Raw genomic sequence first — 19305 nt, forward strand, 5'->3', positions numbered from 1 at the left:
TCAGTCCAAGATTCCGCCCTGCTCCAGCTCCCTCAACAGCCCCTAAGGCTAGAGCTGGATGAGGTTCCCACCCTGGATGAGACATATAAGGCAATCGAACAACTGAAAAGTGGCAAAGCAGCAGGTATGGATGGAATCCCCCCAGAAGTCTGGAAGGGTGGCGGCAAAACTCTGCATGCCAAACTGCATGAGTTTTTCAAGCTTTGTTGGGACCAAGGTAAACTGCCTCAGGATCTTCGTGATGCCACCATCATCACCCTGTACAAAAACAAAGGCGAGAAATCAGACTGCTCAAACTACAGGGGAATCACGTTGCTCTCCATTGCAGGCAAAATCTTCGCTAGGATTCTACTAAATAGAATAATACCTAGTGTCGCTGAGAATATTCTCCCAGAATCACAGTGCGGCTTTCGCGCTAACAGAGGAACCACTGACATGGTCTTTGCCCTCAGACAGCTCCAAGAAAAGTGCAGAGAACAAAACAAAGGACTCTACATCACCTTTGTTGACCTCACCAAAGCCTTCGACACCGTGAGCAGGAAAGGGCTTTGGCAAATACTAGAGCGCATCGGATGTCCCCCAAAGTTCCTCAACATGATTATCCAACTGCACGAAAACCAACAAGGTCGGGTCAGATACAGCAATGAGCTCTCTGAACCCTTCTCCATTAACAATGGCGTGAAGCAAGGCTGTGTTCTCGCACCAACCCTCTTTTCAATCTTCTTCAGCATGATGCTGAACCAAGCCATGAAAGACCCCAACAATGAAGACGCTGTTTACATCCGGTACCGCACGGATGGCAGTCTCTTCAATCTGAGGCGCCTGCAAGCTCACACCAAGACACAAGAGAAACTTGTCCGTGAACTACTCTTTGCAGATGATGCCGCTTTAGTTGCCCATTCAGAGCCAGCTCTTCAGCGCTTGACGTCCTGCTTTGCGGAAACTGCCAAAATGTTTGGCCTGGAAGTCAGCCTGAAGAAAACTGAGGTCCTCCATCAGCCAGCTCCCCACCATGACTACCAGCCCCCCCACATCTCCATCGGGCACACAAAACTCAAAACGGTCAACCAGTTTACCTATCTCGGCTGCACCATTTCATCAGATGCAAGGATCGACAATGAGATAGACAACAGACTCGCCAAGGCAAATAGCGCCTTTGGAAGACTACACAAAAGAGTCTGGAAAAACAACCAACTGAAAAACCTCACAAAGATAAGCGTATACAGAGCCGTTGTCATACCCACACTCCTGTTCGGCTCCGAATCATGGGTCCTCTACCGGCACCACCTACGGCTCCTAGAACGCTTCCACCAGCGTTGTCTCCGCTCCATCCTCAACATCCATTGGAGCGCTCACACCCCTAACGTCGAGGTACTCGAGATGGCAGAGGTCGACAGCATCGAGTCCACGCTGCTGAAGATCCAGCTGCGCTGGATGGGTCACGTCTCCAGAATGGAGGACCATCGCCTTCCCAAGATCGTATTATATGGCGAGCTCTCCACTGGCCACCGTGACAGAGGTGCACCAAAGAAAAGGTACAAGGACTGCCTAAAGAAATCTCTTGGTGCCTGCCCCATTGACCACCGCCAGTGGGCTGATAACGCCTCAAACCGTGCATCTTGGCGCCTCACAGTTTGGCGGGCAGCAGCCTCCTTTGAAGAAGACCGCAGAGCCCACCTCACTGACAAAAGGCAAAGGAGGAAAAACCCAACACCCAACCCCAACCAACCAATTTTCCCTTGCAACCGCTGCAATCGTGTCTGCCTGTCCCGCATCGGACTGGTCAGCCACAAACGAGCCTGCAGCTGACGTGGACTTTTTACCCCCTCCATAAATCTTCGTCCGCGAAGCCAAGCCAAAGAAAATTTAAAAGTTACCCCCTCCATAAATCTTCGTCCGCGAAGCCAAGCCAAAGAATTTAAAAGTTCCTATTATTCCATCTGTGGACTATTTTTGAATATGGTTGTAGGTCAGGGAACTTCAGAAACCTGCTCTGCAGCACAGCCAAGTGGTCGGAAGATGCAACAACACATTCAATGTTCACTGAGCACATTAAGAATGGAAATCTTAACACCAAAAACATGCACAAAGCTCAGGACAGCTGCAAGTAAATTCAGTAGACATGCCCATCTGTGCAAGAGTTTTAATAATATATAAATGTAGAAACTCAGGACAGTTTTTGCATAACATGGCTATTTATTATTAATTCTGCTTATTCCATATTATCTCTCCCACCCTTTTTATATGAAACTGCTGCAGGCAAGAGTTTCATTGGATCTATCTATACATTACACTTATGTATATGACAACTACATTCATTCATTAAGGCTGTGAGCAAGATCCTTTACAAAAATTGTGTTAATCATCTTGTTTGCTGCAATATCTCTTTCTGCCAAAAATGAAAGACTGTGGCGGCACGCTGTTAGGCAGGTGAACCAGCCCCGCTTGTAACGCACGCGGCGGGGCAGCCGGCCAAAATGGCACCGTCGGGAGTTTCCCCTTTGACCTCGGCAACGGGTTCAGATGCCCGCGCTTGGGGACCCACGTGACGCCCTGATGACGTCAGCGCCCCCAGCACAGTTCTCGGCCAGGTCCGGGCTGGGAGTATAAGGCCAGCCAGGCAGCCTGCAATAAATCAGTTCTACTCACTGAGCTCAACCCATCTGGTTGTGTGTTATTTCAGTTAGCAGTGTAGCTGTCGCTGCAATTGGTGACCCCGACAGGTTCAAACGCCTTTGAACCCAACATGAGCGACCCTTTGGTCAATGCTATAGCCGTCAAGCTCCCTGACTTCTGGGAGCAGGAGCCGGAGACCTGGTTCAGCCACTCAGAGGCTCAGTTTCACCTCCGCCAGATTTCCTCAGACACAACCAGGTTCTACCATGTGGTCGCTGCCCTGCACCAGGGCACCGCCAAATGTGTGCTGCACCTCGTTCAACACCCACCCGCAGAAGATAAATACGGGACCATCAAGCGGGTGCTCACCGGCTCCCTCAGACTATCCAGGCGCCAGCGTGCCGCTCGGATGCTGCACCTCAGCGCCTTCGGGGACAGGTCCCCAATTGAGCTAATGGACGAGATGCACCCACTCATGGGCGATCACACCAACTGCCCACTTTCTGAGCGCATCTTTCTCAACCATCTGCCTGAGGACATCCGGTCGCTACTGGCCCAAGAGAGCTTTGCTGACCCGAGAAAAGTTGCTTCGAAGGCTCGAGCAATGGCTTGAGTGATTCTCGGAGGGCTTAGCAGTCCAGCAGGTCGCGAGTCACGGGCACGGCCACTCCAAGCCTTCCTCTAGCGGTGCGGTAGAATACCCGGTCCCTACAGGGGCCACAAAGAGCATAACCAGAGGCAAGGCATCTGCTCCGTGCCTCTGCTTCGACCACCAGCACTGGGGAGCCAAGCCTCGGAAGTCGTCAGCACTGCTTGTTCCAGGGAAACGAGCAGGCCGGCTGGCCGCTGTTAATGGCTGCGGCAGCTGGCCAGGGACACGGCCCTACCTGTGGGATTCAGTCAACAGTCGATGTTTCCTTGTCGACACTGGGACCCAGATCAGCATCATTCCGGCCATGGCCATCGAGTCCAGGAACCGGCCTCGAGGACCTCCCCTCCATGCGGCCAATGCAACAGAGATCCGGACGGATGGAGGCAAGGCCGTCCACTTCCAGATCGGCTGGCAAATGTTCTTGTGGAGGTTCACCATCTCGTCCCTTCCGACCGCCATCCTGGGTGCCGACTTCCTCCTCGCCCATGGGCTCCTGGTTGACATTTGGGATAGGCGCCTGGTAAATGCCCGTACCTTCCAGGCCATTCGCCTCAACGCCTCCCGCACAGAGAAGCCGCAGATGGCCACAATCAGCACGCCCAAGGACGAGTTCCAGCATATCCTGGATGAGTTTCCGGCCCTTCTCAAGCCACAGTTCTCCGCTGCCTCACCGCGCCATGGGGTGTTCCATCACATCCCCACCCAAGGCCCACCGGTCCACACCAAGGCACGCTGGCTCCCGCCGGATAAGCTCCAGGTGGCGAAGGAAGAGTTTTCACATCTGCTGGAGCTGGGGATCATTCGGTGCTCTGATAGCCCTTGGGCCTCACCACTCCACCTGGTCCTGAAAGCCTCCGGCAGCTGGCACCCCTGCGAAGACTATCGGCGGCTCAACGGGGACATACCCAAGACGGCCATTGTCACTCCCTTCGGCTTGTTTGAATTCCTTTGCATGCCATTTGGGCTCAAGAACCTTCCAGCGTCTTATGGACTCAGTGGGCAGGGACTTAGATTTCATCTTCATTTACTTGGACGACATCCTTGTTGCCATCAGGGATAGGGCGAAACACAAGGCCCACCTGCGCACCCTCTTCTCCCGACTGGCCGACTTCGGCCTCACGATCAACCCAGCCAAGTGCCATTTCGGGAAAGAGTCCATGCAGTTCCTGGGCCATACCATCACGGCTGAATGAGCCACGCCCGCCGCTACGAAGGTCGCCGCAATCAAGGAGCTCCCACGTCCAGACAACCTCAAGAGGCTGCAGGAGTTCGTGGGTATGGTCAACTTCAATAACCATTTCATCCCAGATGCTGTGCGCATCATGCAGCTGCTCTTCGCCCTCATCGTGGCCAAACACAAAACCCTTGCCTGGATTTCAGAGGCCTGCAGGGCATTCGAGGCCATGAAGGATGCCCTCGTGAAGGCTACCATGCTCGCCCACCCTCACACCGACCTACATATGGCGCTCTCTATCGATGCCTCTGCCACAGCCGTCAGCACCATCACGCAGCAAGTGAATGGACAGTGGAAGCCAATGACGTTCTTCAGCCAGCTTCTTCACCCACCAGAGCACAAGTATAGCGGCTTTGACCGTGAGTTCCTGGGCATGTACCTGGTGGTGAGACATTTCCGCTATTTCTTGGAGGGGACTTTTACCATCTTTACCGACCACAAACCCCTCACTCAGGCACTCACCATGGCAAAGGATCCCTGGTTGGCCCGCCAGCAGCGTCACCTCTCCTTCGTGTTGGAGTTTACCACTGACATTCGGCACAAGGCGGAGAAGGACAATGTGGTCACCGTTGCACTCTCATGACCGGCCATCTGCGTGCTGACACTCGGCCTCGACTTCGACCAGCTCACCCAGGACCATAAGTCCGACGAGGAGACGCGAGCCTTCAGGACTGCCATCACGCGGTTCCAGGACCTCCCGACTCCTAGCGGCGAAGGCACTGTGTGATGTTTCCATGGGCACCCTGTGGCCAGAGGTTCCCCAGCTGTGGCGCAGACAAGTCTTCCATCATATCCATGACCTTTCGCATACTTCCATCAGGTCCACAGTCCGTATGGTGGCAGAGCGTTTCGTCTGGCACGGGCTGCGGAAGCAGATCGCGGGCTGAGCCAGAACCAGCACCCATTGCCAGCTGTCCAAGGTACATAGGCACACCAGAGCGCCCGTACAGGAGTTCGAGAACGACCGGGAATGGTTCAGCCACATTCACGTGGACATCGTCGGGCCCTTACCCATTTCCCGGGGTAACCATTATCTTTTCATGGTGGGGGACCGCACCACTAATTGGCCCGAGGTGATCCCGATGCCAGATGCCTCCACGGATTCCTGCTCCCGAGCGCTGTTGCACGGTTGACCTCACCAGCGATCGGGGCGCTCAGTTCACCTCTGCGCTCTGGGCACAGCTTGCCAACAGGGTGGGGATCAAGCTACACCACACCACGGCCTATCACCCGCAGGCCAATGGGCTGGTCGAGTGACTACACTGCCACCTTAAGTGGGAACTTATGACCTGCCTCACCGGTCCCGACTGGGTGGACGAACTGCCTTAGGTACTCCTGAGCATCCGCTCGACGCCCAAAGAAGATTTACAGGCGTCATCAGCCGAGCTTGTCTACGGCTCACCGCTAGCGCTACCTGGTGAGTTCGTCAACACACCTCACAACCCCCAGCAGTCACCACATGAGCGACTCCCCCACCTCCAGGCCCAGTTGGGCTCCTTTGCGCCCCCACCGCCGCCCAGACATGGCACATGGGCCTCTTACATCCCCAGCGAACTCCACTCCGCGAACTACGTTTTTATTTGGCGAGGCCTGTCCACGGCACCTCTGCAGAGGCCTTACGAAGGGCCGTACAAAGTCGTCCAGCGTTTAGGGTCCACGTTCACGCTGGACATCGACAGTAGGAGGGACTTGTTTACGGTGGACAGGCTGAAGCCAGCACACCTCGAGCCCACCGAACCAGTAGTTGTGGCCCAGCCCAAGAAGCGAGGCCGCCCCACTATAAAGGACATCGGCATCGGTTCTGGGGGGGGGAGCTGTGTGGTGGCATGCCATTAGGCAGGCGAACCGGCCCCACTTGTAACACATGCGGCAGGGCAGCCGGCCAAAATGGCGCCGTTGGGGGTTTCCCCTTCGACCTCGGCACCGGGCTCAGAAGCCCGCGCTTGGAGACCCACGTGATGCCCTGGTGATGTCAGCGCCCCCAGCGCGGTTCTCACCCAGGACCGGGCTGAGAGTATAAGGCCAGACAGGCAGCCTGCAATGAATCAGTTCTGCTCACTGAGCTCAACCTGTCTGGCTGTGTGTTATTTCAGTAGCAGTGTTGCTGCCGCTACAAACCCAAATTAGTAAGCTTTGTGAAACAAATGATCTTTTACTGTGATATGTGAAACTTTCCATTAAATTCCATATTAACCTGTGATAACAACATGGAAGATGAGAATGTAAATAGGAGCATACACGACTTCTGAGCTTTTGACACCATCCATTAAGGACATGGTAATTTCCGAGCCACAGAACCACTTACTAAAATACGTGGCCTCCGTATCTTTTGGTACACTTGCTGCCCAAACACTAACTAACGTTAGCTTTGAATGTGCTCATTTACAGTCCTCTAAGGTGCTCAGGACAAAGAGTCCCAAAGATTTACATCTCTGTGTAAAGAAATTCCTCCTCAACTTGGTACCCCTACTTATGAACTTCTCGGAAGTCAGCTTCTCAGAATCTGATCTATCAACCCCGGTAGATAATTTCACATGTTGAGTACTGTGGTGGTAATACCACCAACCTATTGCAGGGGGCAACCTCGGTACCTGCAGAGGTGTAAGGGGACAGGACAAAACCTGGCCGGCTGCCAATCAGTCGGCCTGAATGGATCAAGCCCCACCCAGTTGGGTGTCAATCACCCTCCGGGATATAAACCTGCGGCGGCCTCCCGAGGCCTCACACTGAGTTGCTGCAGCCACAGCCAGCCTGGCTCTGTGGAGATTTTTGTGGATTAAAGCCTGTTGTTCAGTCTTTACCTTCTGTGTGTGTCTGATTCTGTCTAACAGCGCACCACAAGTACACAATACAAGAACTAGAAACAAGAAACTGCAGAAAATTTAATCGTGAGGCAACAATGAAAAACTGGACTCAAGCAGCATCTGTGGAGAGGGAATGATTAGTCAACATTTAAGGTCCTGGGTGCTCCTTGTGGATGTGATAATCTGGAATAAACAAGAATAAACTCCGGAGGGTTGTTAACTCAGCCTGCGACGTTGCATGCACCAGACTTCACTCCATCAAGAACATCTACAAGAGGCAATGTTTTAAGAAATCAGCTTCTATCCTCAATGAACCCCCACCACCCCAGGCCGTGCCCTCTTCACTCTGCTACTGTCGGGGAAAATGTACAGGAGTCTAAAGACGAGCACCCAGCGGCAGAAGGAAAGCTTCTTCCCCGCTGCCATCAGATTCCTGAATAATCAATGAACCAAAGACACTCTTTACATTTCTAAATTATAGTAATGTTGTAAGATGGTTAAAATATAAATATTTGCTCTATGATGCTGCCGCAAAACACCGAATTTCATGACTTGTTCATGACAATAAATTCTGATTCTGGATAAATCATTGCTTGAAAGAACCCAACTGGAATGGTTGACTGTCCATTTCTCTCCGTGGACGGTGCCTGACCTGTTGAGTCCCTCCAGCTTCTCATTGGTCATAAGAAACTCTTCTGCAGGAACCAACACTATTGTCAACCCTTGCTGACTGGTTTTGGGGAAGAGGTACCTTGTTATGCATTTTCCCATTCTCCATGACAACATTCCTGGATGAACATCGGCTTATGTTACTGGTCAGTTATCACATCGACCAAATGCAAGAACAATAAAGATCCCCCCCAACTGAGTACAACATATAGTGCAAAAGTGAACATCTTGTATTTCATCCTGAGAGTGAATGTGCTAAAGTTTCTAGTGAGAAGTGACTCATTTAAAGGGAACTGATTTAAAGGAAGAATGAAGAATTACCAAATTAAGGCAAGGGTCTACTGTAACTCCCTTGATTTTAGTAAAGGGATAGCGTAAGGTGGTTTGTGAATTGAAAGAAAAGTTGAGAGCACTTACTTAGTTAACCAGGTATATCTGCCGTTGCTGGGGTTGTCGGGCAGAGCACAAAAGTGCTGGAGGCTCAGCAGGTCAGGCAACATCTACAGGAAGTAAAGGGTAACCAGGTCTGAGCCCTTCTTCAGGGCATGAAGATAAAGCACGCAGGCAGGCGCCCGAATAAAGAGGTGCGGGGAGGTGGGTGTAGGAGAAGAAAGGAGGAAGGAAGAGGCATGGGCCCCAGTAACCAGCACAAAACCTTCTCCAGTGGGTCACGCACTGGATGAGAAATGGAAAACCAACACCCCCGTGGTTTTCGTCCTCCACTTTCCAAGTTCTGGCTTGGCATAAGCTGCACTATAGAAAGACGCAAGGGTCTGACTAAAATTTGCACAATTATTTGGACTATTTCCCTGTCTAAAGCTCTATCTGCTGTGGTTTGAAGATTGGCCACCACAATAGAAATGTTTGCTTCATTCTGCAGCATTGTAGATGAACCCTTGTTCACCCCAGCACTTAATGGGAACTCTTTCCTCTTGGACAGCAATGAAAGCACAAGGCAGCAAGGACAATCACAGCTTTATCTCCAAAAGGCTAAGCTGCTTTTCTTGCATACCAATTTCTGCACGATTAATTGCAGTGGGATTCTACGGGTGGGTGGTGAACTGGGGCAGTTTCCTTCGCCATCCCGACGATCCTGGATGTCCTATCAGCTATCTTTGGTGACCCACTAGGTCGGTTTGAACATCATTCCCCCGCCTGGACTTGGCCAGTCTTGCAACATTCATAGAAGGTAAAGATACAGTATATATTTGGTGAAGAAGAGCTCAGACCTGAAATGTCAGCAATAGGTCTTTATCGTCGATGAACGCTGCGAGACTGGCTGAGTTCTTCCAGCAGTTCTGTACATTTTTACTACAATCACAGCATCTGCAGACTTGCGTGTTTTCTAAAGATACAGTATATTGTTGATGTTTTTGGCCTGAACCCTTTTTTCAAGGTATAAGCAAAGAACAGGAAGGCATCAGAATAAAAAGTGAAGAGTCCAGACCAACAAAAGACATGAATTGGATATGATATGAGGAAAGGTGAGAATTGATTTTGGCTTTGTGATGGAGAGAAAAGAGGAGAGAGAGAGCTGGAGGAAAGGCGACAGGGAGAAGTAGTAGTGTGGGAGGAGGTTCAATGGAAGCCAGAGAAGTTGATTTAAATGCCATCCAGTTGGAGGGTGCCCAATAACATTCATGCTACATCTTACAATTCCAACCAGTCAAAAGCAGCTGAATTTGCTGGGAAAGCTGAATAATTCAGAGCTCAAACTGAAATTCTATATCTTGCAGCCCAAGTTAGAACCAATTAAGCTTGAAACGTGCGCTGTTTCAACGTGGAGCACCCAACCCAGCAATTCCTGATGACTGCGGCAAGCCCTTCCCATTGCCAGCAAGCCAGTTCAGGCGCAATCATTTACAGTAATTTATTTTACAACAGCCAGGAATCTGCGCAGTAGGGCTGTGTGATAGTAGAGGTTTGCGATTACCACAAGCCAGTACTTGATGCCATTTGGCGTCTTTCATTAATACAGGTTGGATGTTAATTGTGAAGGGAGCAGCAATTTTAGTGTATCATACTTTAACTTAACCCTCATTTAATAACATAAAGGAATGCATTTAAATTTAGATATACAGCTCGGTATCAGGCCATTTCGGCCCACGTCTGTGGTCCCTAATTTACACCCAATTAACCTACACTCCAGGTACGTTTGGAACAGTGGGAGGAAGCTAGCACCTCCAGGTAAAACCCACACAGGCCTGGGGAGAACGTACAAACTCCTTCCAGATAGCGTGGGATTCGGAACCCCGGTCGCAATCGCTGGCACTGTAAGGGCATTACGCTAACTGCCTCATCAACTGTGCTGCCCCATCTCTCCGTTTTGAAACACACAATGCTAAAATTACTCAGTAGATCAGGCAGCATCTAAGTCATACGGGACAGAAACAGGCTCTTCAGCCTGTTTTTGTTGACCATCAAGTCTGCACTAATCCCCTTGACCAGGTCTCGGTCTGTTGCCTACTTTGCCTTGGCTATTCGGGTACTTACCTCGATACTTCTGAAATATGGGATTACCTGATTTCACCACCTATTCACGCAGTGCATTCCAGGTTTAAACCATTCTTTGGGTGAGCAAAAGAAATGAAGGGTTTTATGGTTGGGAAATTCCAGGCAGTTGGTGAAGTAGGTTATTATGTTGAAACAACACTGTGGACCAAAAGGCCTGGATTGTGATGTAGATTTCAATATTCTATTTGTGGGAGCTTGCTTTGGGTAAGGACATTTCCTACATAACATCTGCTATATATTTATGATGAAGTGTAGAAAATGCAAGAACTAACGACCCTTTATTGTTCCTTGCACATCTCTGTTCGCCTGATAGAGCTGCAATCTCAGCCATTTGACTTCAGTCCTCTGCACGCCTGCTCTCTCTTGTTACAACCTGTAAGGGTGTCACATACTGTTTATTCGAAGTCTTCCTGTGGCCTGGTCGCTGGCCATTTCCCACTGTTTAATTGTGACTCTTGCTTGGAGCAAAGCTGGATAGGAGTGAAGAAGTAGATTTCAGCTTTACTAACGTGGGGTTTGTCTGGAAGTGAGGGAGGCAAGGTGATCAATATAGATACAATGTGGGAGGATTAATACTATAAAAATGAATATTTTTCCTCGGATACAATATTTGTATCAATTCCTTATTTAAAAAAAAAGGTTTTTTTAAGGATTTATATAAAGCAGTTAGAGACTTCTTATGGAAGGGAAAATTTCCGAGGGTAGCAATGAGAAAGTTGATGTGGGATTTTCAATTTGGAGGTTTGAGATTACCGAATTTTCAACATTATTATGAGGCAGCTCAATTTAAATTTCTTAGTGCATTAATGAATATGGAGGATCCACCTAGTTGGGCAAAGATAGAAATGGCAGTTATTTTAGAAAAATTTCCACATGAGTTTTTGTTTCGATGGAATAAAAATTTATTACGAACTTATGATGTACCAATATTGAAACATTTATTGAATTTATGGACAAGTAAACTTAATAAATTGGGGCTTAAAAATAAATGGTCTGGGCGATTGCCATTATATAATAATCAACTTGTTCCTTTTACAGTCTCCAATATTACTTTGAAACAATGGGAAAGGAAAGGAATAAAAAACTTATCAGATTGTTTTTTTGAAGGATGTTTTTGTTCTTTTGAGGAATTACAAAGGAAATTTGGTATTAGTGGAAATTCTGTACTTGTGTATTATCAGTTAAGATCATTTGTAAAACATATGTGGCCGACATATGATTTTATGGCCTGAAACTAGTTTTGAGAAATATGTACTTTCCATACCAAAAAAGGGGTATATATCTGATTTGTATGAAAAGACCCCAACAATGAAGACGCTGTTTACATCCGGTACCGCACGGATGGCAGTCTCTTCAATCTGAGGCGCCTGCAAGCTCACACCAAGACACAAGAGAAACTTGTCCGTGAACTACTCTTTGCAGATGATGCCGCTTTAGTTGCCCATTCAGAGCCAGCTCTTCAGCGCTTGACGTCCTGCTTTGCGGAAACTGCCAAAATGTTTGGCCTGGAAGTCAGCCTGAAGAAAACTGAGGTCCTCCATCAGCCAGCTCCCCACCATGACTACCAGCCCCCCCACATCTCCATCGGGCACACAAAACTCAAAACGGTCAACCAGTTTACCTATCTCGGCTGCACCATTTCATCAGATGCAAGGATCGACAATGAGATAGACAACAGACTCGCCAAGGCAAATAGCGCCTTTGGAAGACTACACAAAAGAGTCTGGAAAAACAACCAACTGAAAAACCTCACAAAGATAAGCGTATACAGAGCCGTTGTCATACCCACACTCCTGTTCGGCTCCGAATCATGGGTCCTCTACCGGCACCACCTACGGCTCCTAGAACGCTTCCACCAGCGTTGTCTCCGCTCCATCCTCAACATCCATTGGAGCGCTCACACCCCTAACGTCGAGGTACTCGAGATGGCAGAGGTCGACAGCATCGAGTCCACGCTGCTGAAGATCCAGCTGCGCTGGATGGGTCACGTCTCCAGAATGGAGGACCATCGCCTTCCCAAGATCGTATTATATGGCGAGCTCTCCACTGGCCACCGTGACAGAGGTGCACCAAAGAAAAGGTACAAGGACTGCCTAAAGAAATCTCTTGGTGCCTGCCCCATTGACCACCGCCAGTGGGCTGATAACGCCTCAAACCGTGCATCTTGGCGCCTCACAGTTTGGCGGGCAGCAGCCTCCTTTGAAGAAGACCGCAGAGCCCACCTCACTGACAAAAGGCAAAGGAGGAAAAACCCAACACCCAACCCCAACCAACCAATTTTCCCTTGCAACCGCTGCAATCGTGTCTGCCTGTCCCGCATCGGACTGGTCAGCCACAAACGAGCCTGCAGCTGACGTGGACTTTTTACCCCCTCCATAAATCTTCGTCCGCGAAGCCAAGCCAAAGATTGTATTTTACAAGAAAATGAAAGCAAGACAGTTGAAATGGGAAAAAGATTTAGGTTCTATAATAGCTGAAGAAGCCTGGATGGAAATTTGTCAGAATAGTATTCGGAAATTGATCAATGCTAGATTAGCGATGATTAATTATAATTTTATACACCAATTATATTTAACACCAGAGAAATTAAAAAAATTTGGTCTTAGTAAGTCAGATTGTTGTTTTCGTTATGATCAGACGGCCAATACTTTTTTACATACTGTTTGGTTTTGTGATCGATTGCAACAGTTTTGGAAAGATATTAAATCAATATTTAATAGTTTATATAATATCTATGTTGTGTTAGATCCTGATATATTTTTATTAGGGAATATGCAATCATTAATTGACTTAGGCTTAAATGATTATCAGATTTCTTTTATCTATTTAGCCTTAGCGGTGGCCAAGAAATGTATAGCGCTTACTTGGAAAGATAGAAATATACTAACCTTAGATAGGTGGTATTTAGAGATGAAGTCTTGTTTAATTATGGAAAAGATATTCTTTTCAATTCAAGATAAGATGTCTTTTTATAAGCTGAAGTGGACTCCATTTGTTAAGTACATGCAATTAAGTTTGACTTAAATATGTTTTATGTGTGATATTTTAGATTTGATAAAAAAATTTATTAGTATTTTTATCTGTTTTTTTGTTTGTGAGTGTTTTTTTTATATATAATATTATTAACTTTATTAATTCTTCACTCTTTATTTTGGGGGGAAGGGTGGGGTTTTTTATATATATAGATTTTCTTTTAGTGGCTGTATATATGGGGGGGGTTAGACTGATTTAAGTTAGGTCATTAATGCTGTGTTGTAATAATTACTTTATTTTTATTTTTCTTTAAATGTAATTTTTTTGTTTTATTCATGTGATAAAATCTTTAAATAAAGTTTAAAAAAAAATACAGATACAATATTCCAGACACATTTCAGCCCTCAATTTACCTCAAAGATTTGAAAAGATAAACAGGACAAAAAAAATTCACAAGGTCAAGGAACAGAAGCAGGCCATTCAGCCCATTGAGTATTCCCCGCAAATTAGCCAATGCCTATACACTTATATTGTTGATGACCTATGAATTTTCCAAGAGAAATCTTGCTCTCTAAAACAAAGATCTTGTGTATTATCTCTACATTTCTATAATAGAGCAACATCAGCAACTTAAAACCATGAACAATGTCAGTGGACAAATGTTTGGCTCATTACTCGAAAATTCACTTTACTCATTTGCTGATCCATTTAAAACTAAACAGGTACTTTACTGAATTGAAACAAGCCGAATGAATGGAAAATCATTGTTGAATCGTCATTATTCATTCCTAGACTAATTGCTGACTTCAAAGTAAGTAAAAGAGGGTCGTCTTTATATATTGAGACTGGACTGTTGTGTTGCCACTATTGGACAAAATCACAGCAAGCAATAAACAGAGAATATTCACTAATAAATCAAAAAGGGAATTTGTGAGAAACTTCTTTGCCCAGAGATAAAACTTAAAAGTCTGAAGACACCATTATTGAAATAAAAATACAATGCTGGAGAAACTCAACACTGTACTTTATATTGCTAAGATAAAGATTATATAACCAACGTTTCGGGCTTGAGCTCTTCATCAAGGTACAATAAAAATGTCGACAGGCACCCGAAAAAAATGGTGGCGGGAATGAGAAGCATGGGCGCACAGGCAGGAGGAAATAGGTGGTATTACCTCCTGCCTGTGGGCCAGTCCTCCTCCCCTCACCATTCTGTTCGGGTACCTGCCTACATTTTGCTCATACCTCGAAGAAGGGCTCAAGGCCGAAACGTTGGTGATGCAACTTGATCCTTGTATGCTATTTGACCTGCTGAGTTTTTTCAGCATTGCACTTTTGTGTCTTTTCCCAGAACGTGGTGAGAATACTCAACGCGTTCCCGTAGGTAATGGTCGCAGGCTATATCCTTGATCCTCTCCAGGGAAAATATGGCGAAGAACGTGAGGGAAAAAGAAGCAGGATATATTGGTAGGGTTGGATGAAGATTTGGGCAAGGATTAGCATTGATAATCTGAGCCAAGTGGCCTATTTCTGTCCTGTAATTGCTTTGTAATGTTTGTGCCCTCTTCAAAGATCTGCTGGCTCTGTCAGTAGATGCACTTTGTAGTTACAATCTTTTCCCCCTATCTGAAAAGCTCAGGATCAGATAGTTTTCGGTTATTGGGTTTCTCTCAATTAACAGAACAATGGCTTTAAGCAGCTCCGTAGCATGAACAGAATACTTGTATCAGCGGTTAAAAACAACAAAAAGAATGGTTGGCTTTTTGAGCATGAAATAATGTTTAATACATTCCAAAACACCCACTGTTGTTACCCAAATGGCACCAACAGAACATCAGAGCTCCACATGGGCAAGTTCGGTGATAATTTTTTTTCAACTTGTGACGTCACGTTGGCACCGCAAAAAAGTTCGGTTAATGGATCATTCTGGTTGACGAACTTCGGATAAGGGGAAAACGCACTCTATTTGTATCCTTTTATGGAAGAGTAAAGCAATTCTTCCCTTACATTCTAATACATTTGTGTAATTTATGAAGATCAGTTAATCTTTCTTGAGAAAAGCAGGATGTACATGGACTATCAAATTTCTTGACAAGTTCAGTCATTGCTCATTGTAAATAAATGTTAAAAAAAATATTGGACGTGAACAAATTTCAAAAAAATTTGTAATATTCTCCACTTCTCATTATTGCCACTGAGAAATCTGTTGTAGTTTGCCACTGGCTTACCTGAAAATGTCCTCTCTTCTAACACTAAAGTCTCCTCAGTTACTGTTTGCGAACTGAGTGAGTTTCAGTGAGTGTTTCCTCATCAACTCAACAATCAGTCTGAGAAGAGGTCACTCCATGAGGTCACAATCCCTTGACAGGGTGGGGGTAAAAACATAATGCTGGAGAAACTCAGCAGGTCAAACGGTGTGCTTTATAGAGCAAAGATAGATACAGAACCAACCTTTTGGGCTTGATTCATACATTTGAAGGGCTCAATCCTGAAACATTGGTTGTGTATTTTTTTTCTCTGCTCTATAAAGCAGACCGTTTGACCTGCTGAGTTTCTCCAACATTACGTTTTTTAACTTCAATCACGGTGGCTGCAAACATTTGTGTTTTAACTTCTGATAAATTGGTATTACAGTCCTCCCCCACCTTAAGATCAAAATCTTGTCGATCTGTTGAATATTCTCCTGTTCCCCATTGGGTTTATTCCCCATTGTGCGGAACTAGGGCAACATTGGGGATAATTATTGCGATAAGCCAAGAGCTGACGATGGAAAAATTTGTTGTCAATGACATCATGGCATGATTGAAGTTGGAGGATGTGCTGTTTATCATTGATCCTTTCCTTTCTTCTTTGGGCTATCACCCATCTGAAATACAAATTGGCCAAATTGGGGAGAAGGATATATCAAATTGTCCCCATTGCACTGAATGTGAGAGTAGAAGTTAATTAAACTCAAAAAAATACAAGTATTTGTTGGTCCTGCTTTTCACAGTGAGCCAAAGTTCCTCAACATGGTTATCCAACTGCATGAAAACCAACAAGGTCGGGTCAGATACAGCAATGAGCTCTCTGAACCCTTCTCCATTAACAATGGCGTGAAGCAAGGCTGCGTTCTCGCACCCTCTTTTCAATCTTCTTCAGCATGATTCTGAAACAAGCCATGAAAGACCTCAACAATGAAGACGCTGTTTACATCCGGTACCGCACGGATGGCAGTCTCTTCAATCTGAGGCGCCTGCAAGCTCACACCAAGACACAAGAGCAACTTGTCCGTGAACTACTCTTTGCAGACGATGCCGCTTTAGTTGCCCATTCAGAGCCAGCTCTTCAGCGCTTGACGTCCTGTTTTGCGGAAACTGCCAAAATGTTTGGCCTGGAAGTCAGCCTGAACAAAACTGAGGTCCTCCATCAGCCAACTCCCCACCATGACTACCAGCCCCCCCACATCTCCATCGGGCACACAAAACTCAAAACGGTCAACCAGTTTTCCTATCTCGGCTGCACCATTTAATCGGATGCAAGGATCGACAACGAGACAGACAACAGACTCGCCAAGGCAAATAGCGGCTTTGGAAGAATACACAAAAGAGTCTGGAAAAACAACCAACTGAAAAACCTCACAAAGATGAGCGTACACAGAGCCATTGTCATACCCACACTCCGGTTCGGCTCCGAATCATGGGTCCTCTACCGGGATCACCTACGGCTCCTAGAACGCTTCCACCAGCGTGGTCTCCGCTCCATCCTAAACATTGATTGGAGAGACTTCATCCCAAACATCAAAGTACTCGAGATGGCAGAGGCTGACAGCATCGAATCCACGCTGCTGAAGATCCAACTGCGCTGGGTAGGTCACGTCTCCAGAATGGAGGACCATCGCATTCCCAAGATCGTGTTATATGGTGAGCTCTCCACTGGCCACCGTGACAGAGGTGCACCAAAGAAGAGGTACAAGGACTGCCTAAAGAAATCTCTTGGTGCCTGCCACATTGACCACCGCCAGTGGGCTGATATCACCTCAAACCGTGCATCTTGGCGCCTCACAGTTCGGCGGGCAGCAACCTCCTTTGAAGAAGACCGCAGAGCCCACCTCACTGTCAAAAGACAAAGGAGGAAAAACCCAACACCCAACCCACCAATTTTCCCTTGCAACCGCTGCAACCGTGTCTGCCTGTCCCGCATCGGACTTGTCAGCCACAAACGAGCCTGCAGCTGACGTGGACATTACCCCTCCATAAATCTTCGTCCGTGAAGCCAAGCCAAAGAAACTCCTTTGGAGCTTCCAGGTTTTATTCTCCTATATCAGCACTGGGATTTTTACTCAAATCTTCTCTCGTGGAACAGTGGGTGACTTGGTAGAAGACTGGACTTTTATTTATTTAGACATACAGCACAGTAACAGGCCCTTTCGGCCCACGAGCCAGTATCGTCCAATTACCTGGTACATTTTGAATGGTGGGAGGAAACCGGAGCACCTGGACGAAACCCTTGCAGACACGGGGAGAACATACAAACTCCTTACAGACAGCGTCAGATTTGAACTCTGGCCACTGGCGCTGTAACAGCATTGTACTTACCGCTACGCTGACCGTGCCACTTACGACTCTTGTGGTAGAGATTGGAGTTCACATATGATTCTCCCCATGCCCTAGGTGATTGAGCTTCAGGTAATTAAATAAGTCCGGACTTTAAAGAAAAGGTTACGGTTATGAATGACAACTTAGAAATTGATGGATTCTTGCCTGATAGCACGAAAGCCCTTTGGGATAGAAATCTACCAATCTCACCCAAGTTGAATTCCGGAACAACGAATGTATTGACTCTTAAATTATGACCTCAGTTGAAAGTTCAGGGGGAACTGGGGAGTGGACAATGAATATTATCTGACTTCAACAAACAATAAAAAATGCTATCTGTGGATTCCACACTCCCTTGCATTGATTGGGTGCATGGAGTGTGTGCAGCTCCCACTTCAGAGAGTGGGTGGGAGGGTAGACAGCTTCTTCTGGGGGTGAGTTAGAGGAGGGAGGTGTCCTGGACTGATCGACTCTCAGTCAAGTGCTATGTTAGCAAAGAATGTGGTTGAGAGTGTTAGCCACAGACACTCTTAAATAATGGTTGCACAATTTAAATAATGATAATTTGTTTTAGTTTCTTTATCAAGATAATTTTGTGTGATTAGCTCAGGCTAGTAATCCAGCCTTTGAACCTCTTGGCTGGCTTTGAGACTCTTTAGCATTTTAATCTGGAAGATTGATATTGATGGGCATTAAAGGTGCAGTAAAATATTACGAGCATTGCAAGCTGCCAGAGGGAGCACAAAGGTGAATTGAGTTATTTAATTGGGTGGTTAGTGGTTTGCAGGAGGTATCCTGACCATCACCTTTCATGAGCTCGATCACAGGATTGTTCATTATCTCCTCAATTAATATAGGACAATGTAGTGACTGAATAATCAAATGGTTACTTGTCACCTAGTATTGTAGCTTAGATTCTTACCAGCTTGTCTTGGTCATATGAACATTTGGTTAGAGTTATAGAATCATACAGCATGGAACAGATCTTTTCAGTCCATCTAATCTGTGTTGACCAAGTTGCTATTCTGGGCTCAGACCATTAAAAAAAAAGGCGTTTTGGGCAGCAAGGTCAGCGCCACGTTGTTATTGCATCATTGATCGGGACCAGTGTTCAAATCTTGTGTTCTCTGTAAGAAGTTTATACATTCTCCCCATGTCCGCGTGGATTTCCTCTGGGGGCTTTGGTTTCCTCCCCATGATTCAAAGTGTACTGGAGTTGTAGGTTCATTGGGGTGGCACGGGCTCATGGGCCAAAATTGCCTGTTA

General features: G+C 46.7%; 1 protein-coding gene across 8 annotated transcripts in view; it reads right to left on the minus strand.

The window, feature by feature from the left end:
* Positions 1–19305, minus strand: part of LOC138746879 (neuronal-specific septin-3-like) — a 294741-nt gene that overhangs the window by 190255 nt on the left and 85181 nt on the right. The window contains exons 1-2 of one of the 8 annotated variants that reach the window (XM_069905471.1): positions 15691–15776; positions 10882–10959 (exon numbers count right to left, since the gene is read on the minus strand). The exons of 6 other annotated variants lie outside the window; for them this stretch is intronic. In XM_069905471.1, coding sequence (XP_069761572.1) covers positions 10882–10921 — 40 coding nt within the window. In that variant the 5' untranslated portion in view covers positions 10922–10959; positions 15691–15776. Of the gene's footprint in view, positions 1–10881; positions 10960–15690; positions 15777–19305 lie in introns of those variants that run through there. One more of the 8 variants, XM_069905476.1, reaches the window with a different exon arrangement.

This window comes from Narcine bancroftii, chromosome 12 (assembly GCF_036971445.1).
Source record: "Narcine bancroftii isolate sNarBan1 chromosome 12, sNarBan1.hap1, whole genome shotgun sequence".
Lineage (NCBI taxonomy): Eukaryota > Metazoa > Chordata > Chondrichthyes > Torpediniformes > Narcinidae > Narcine > Narcine bancroftii.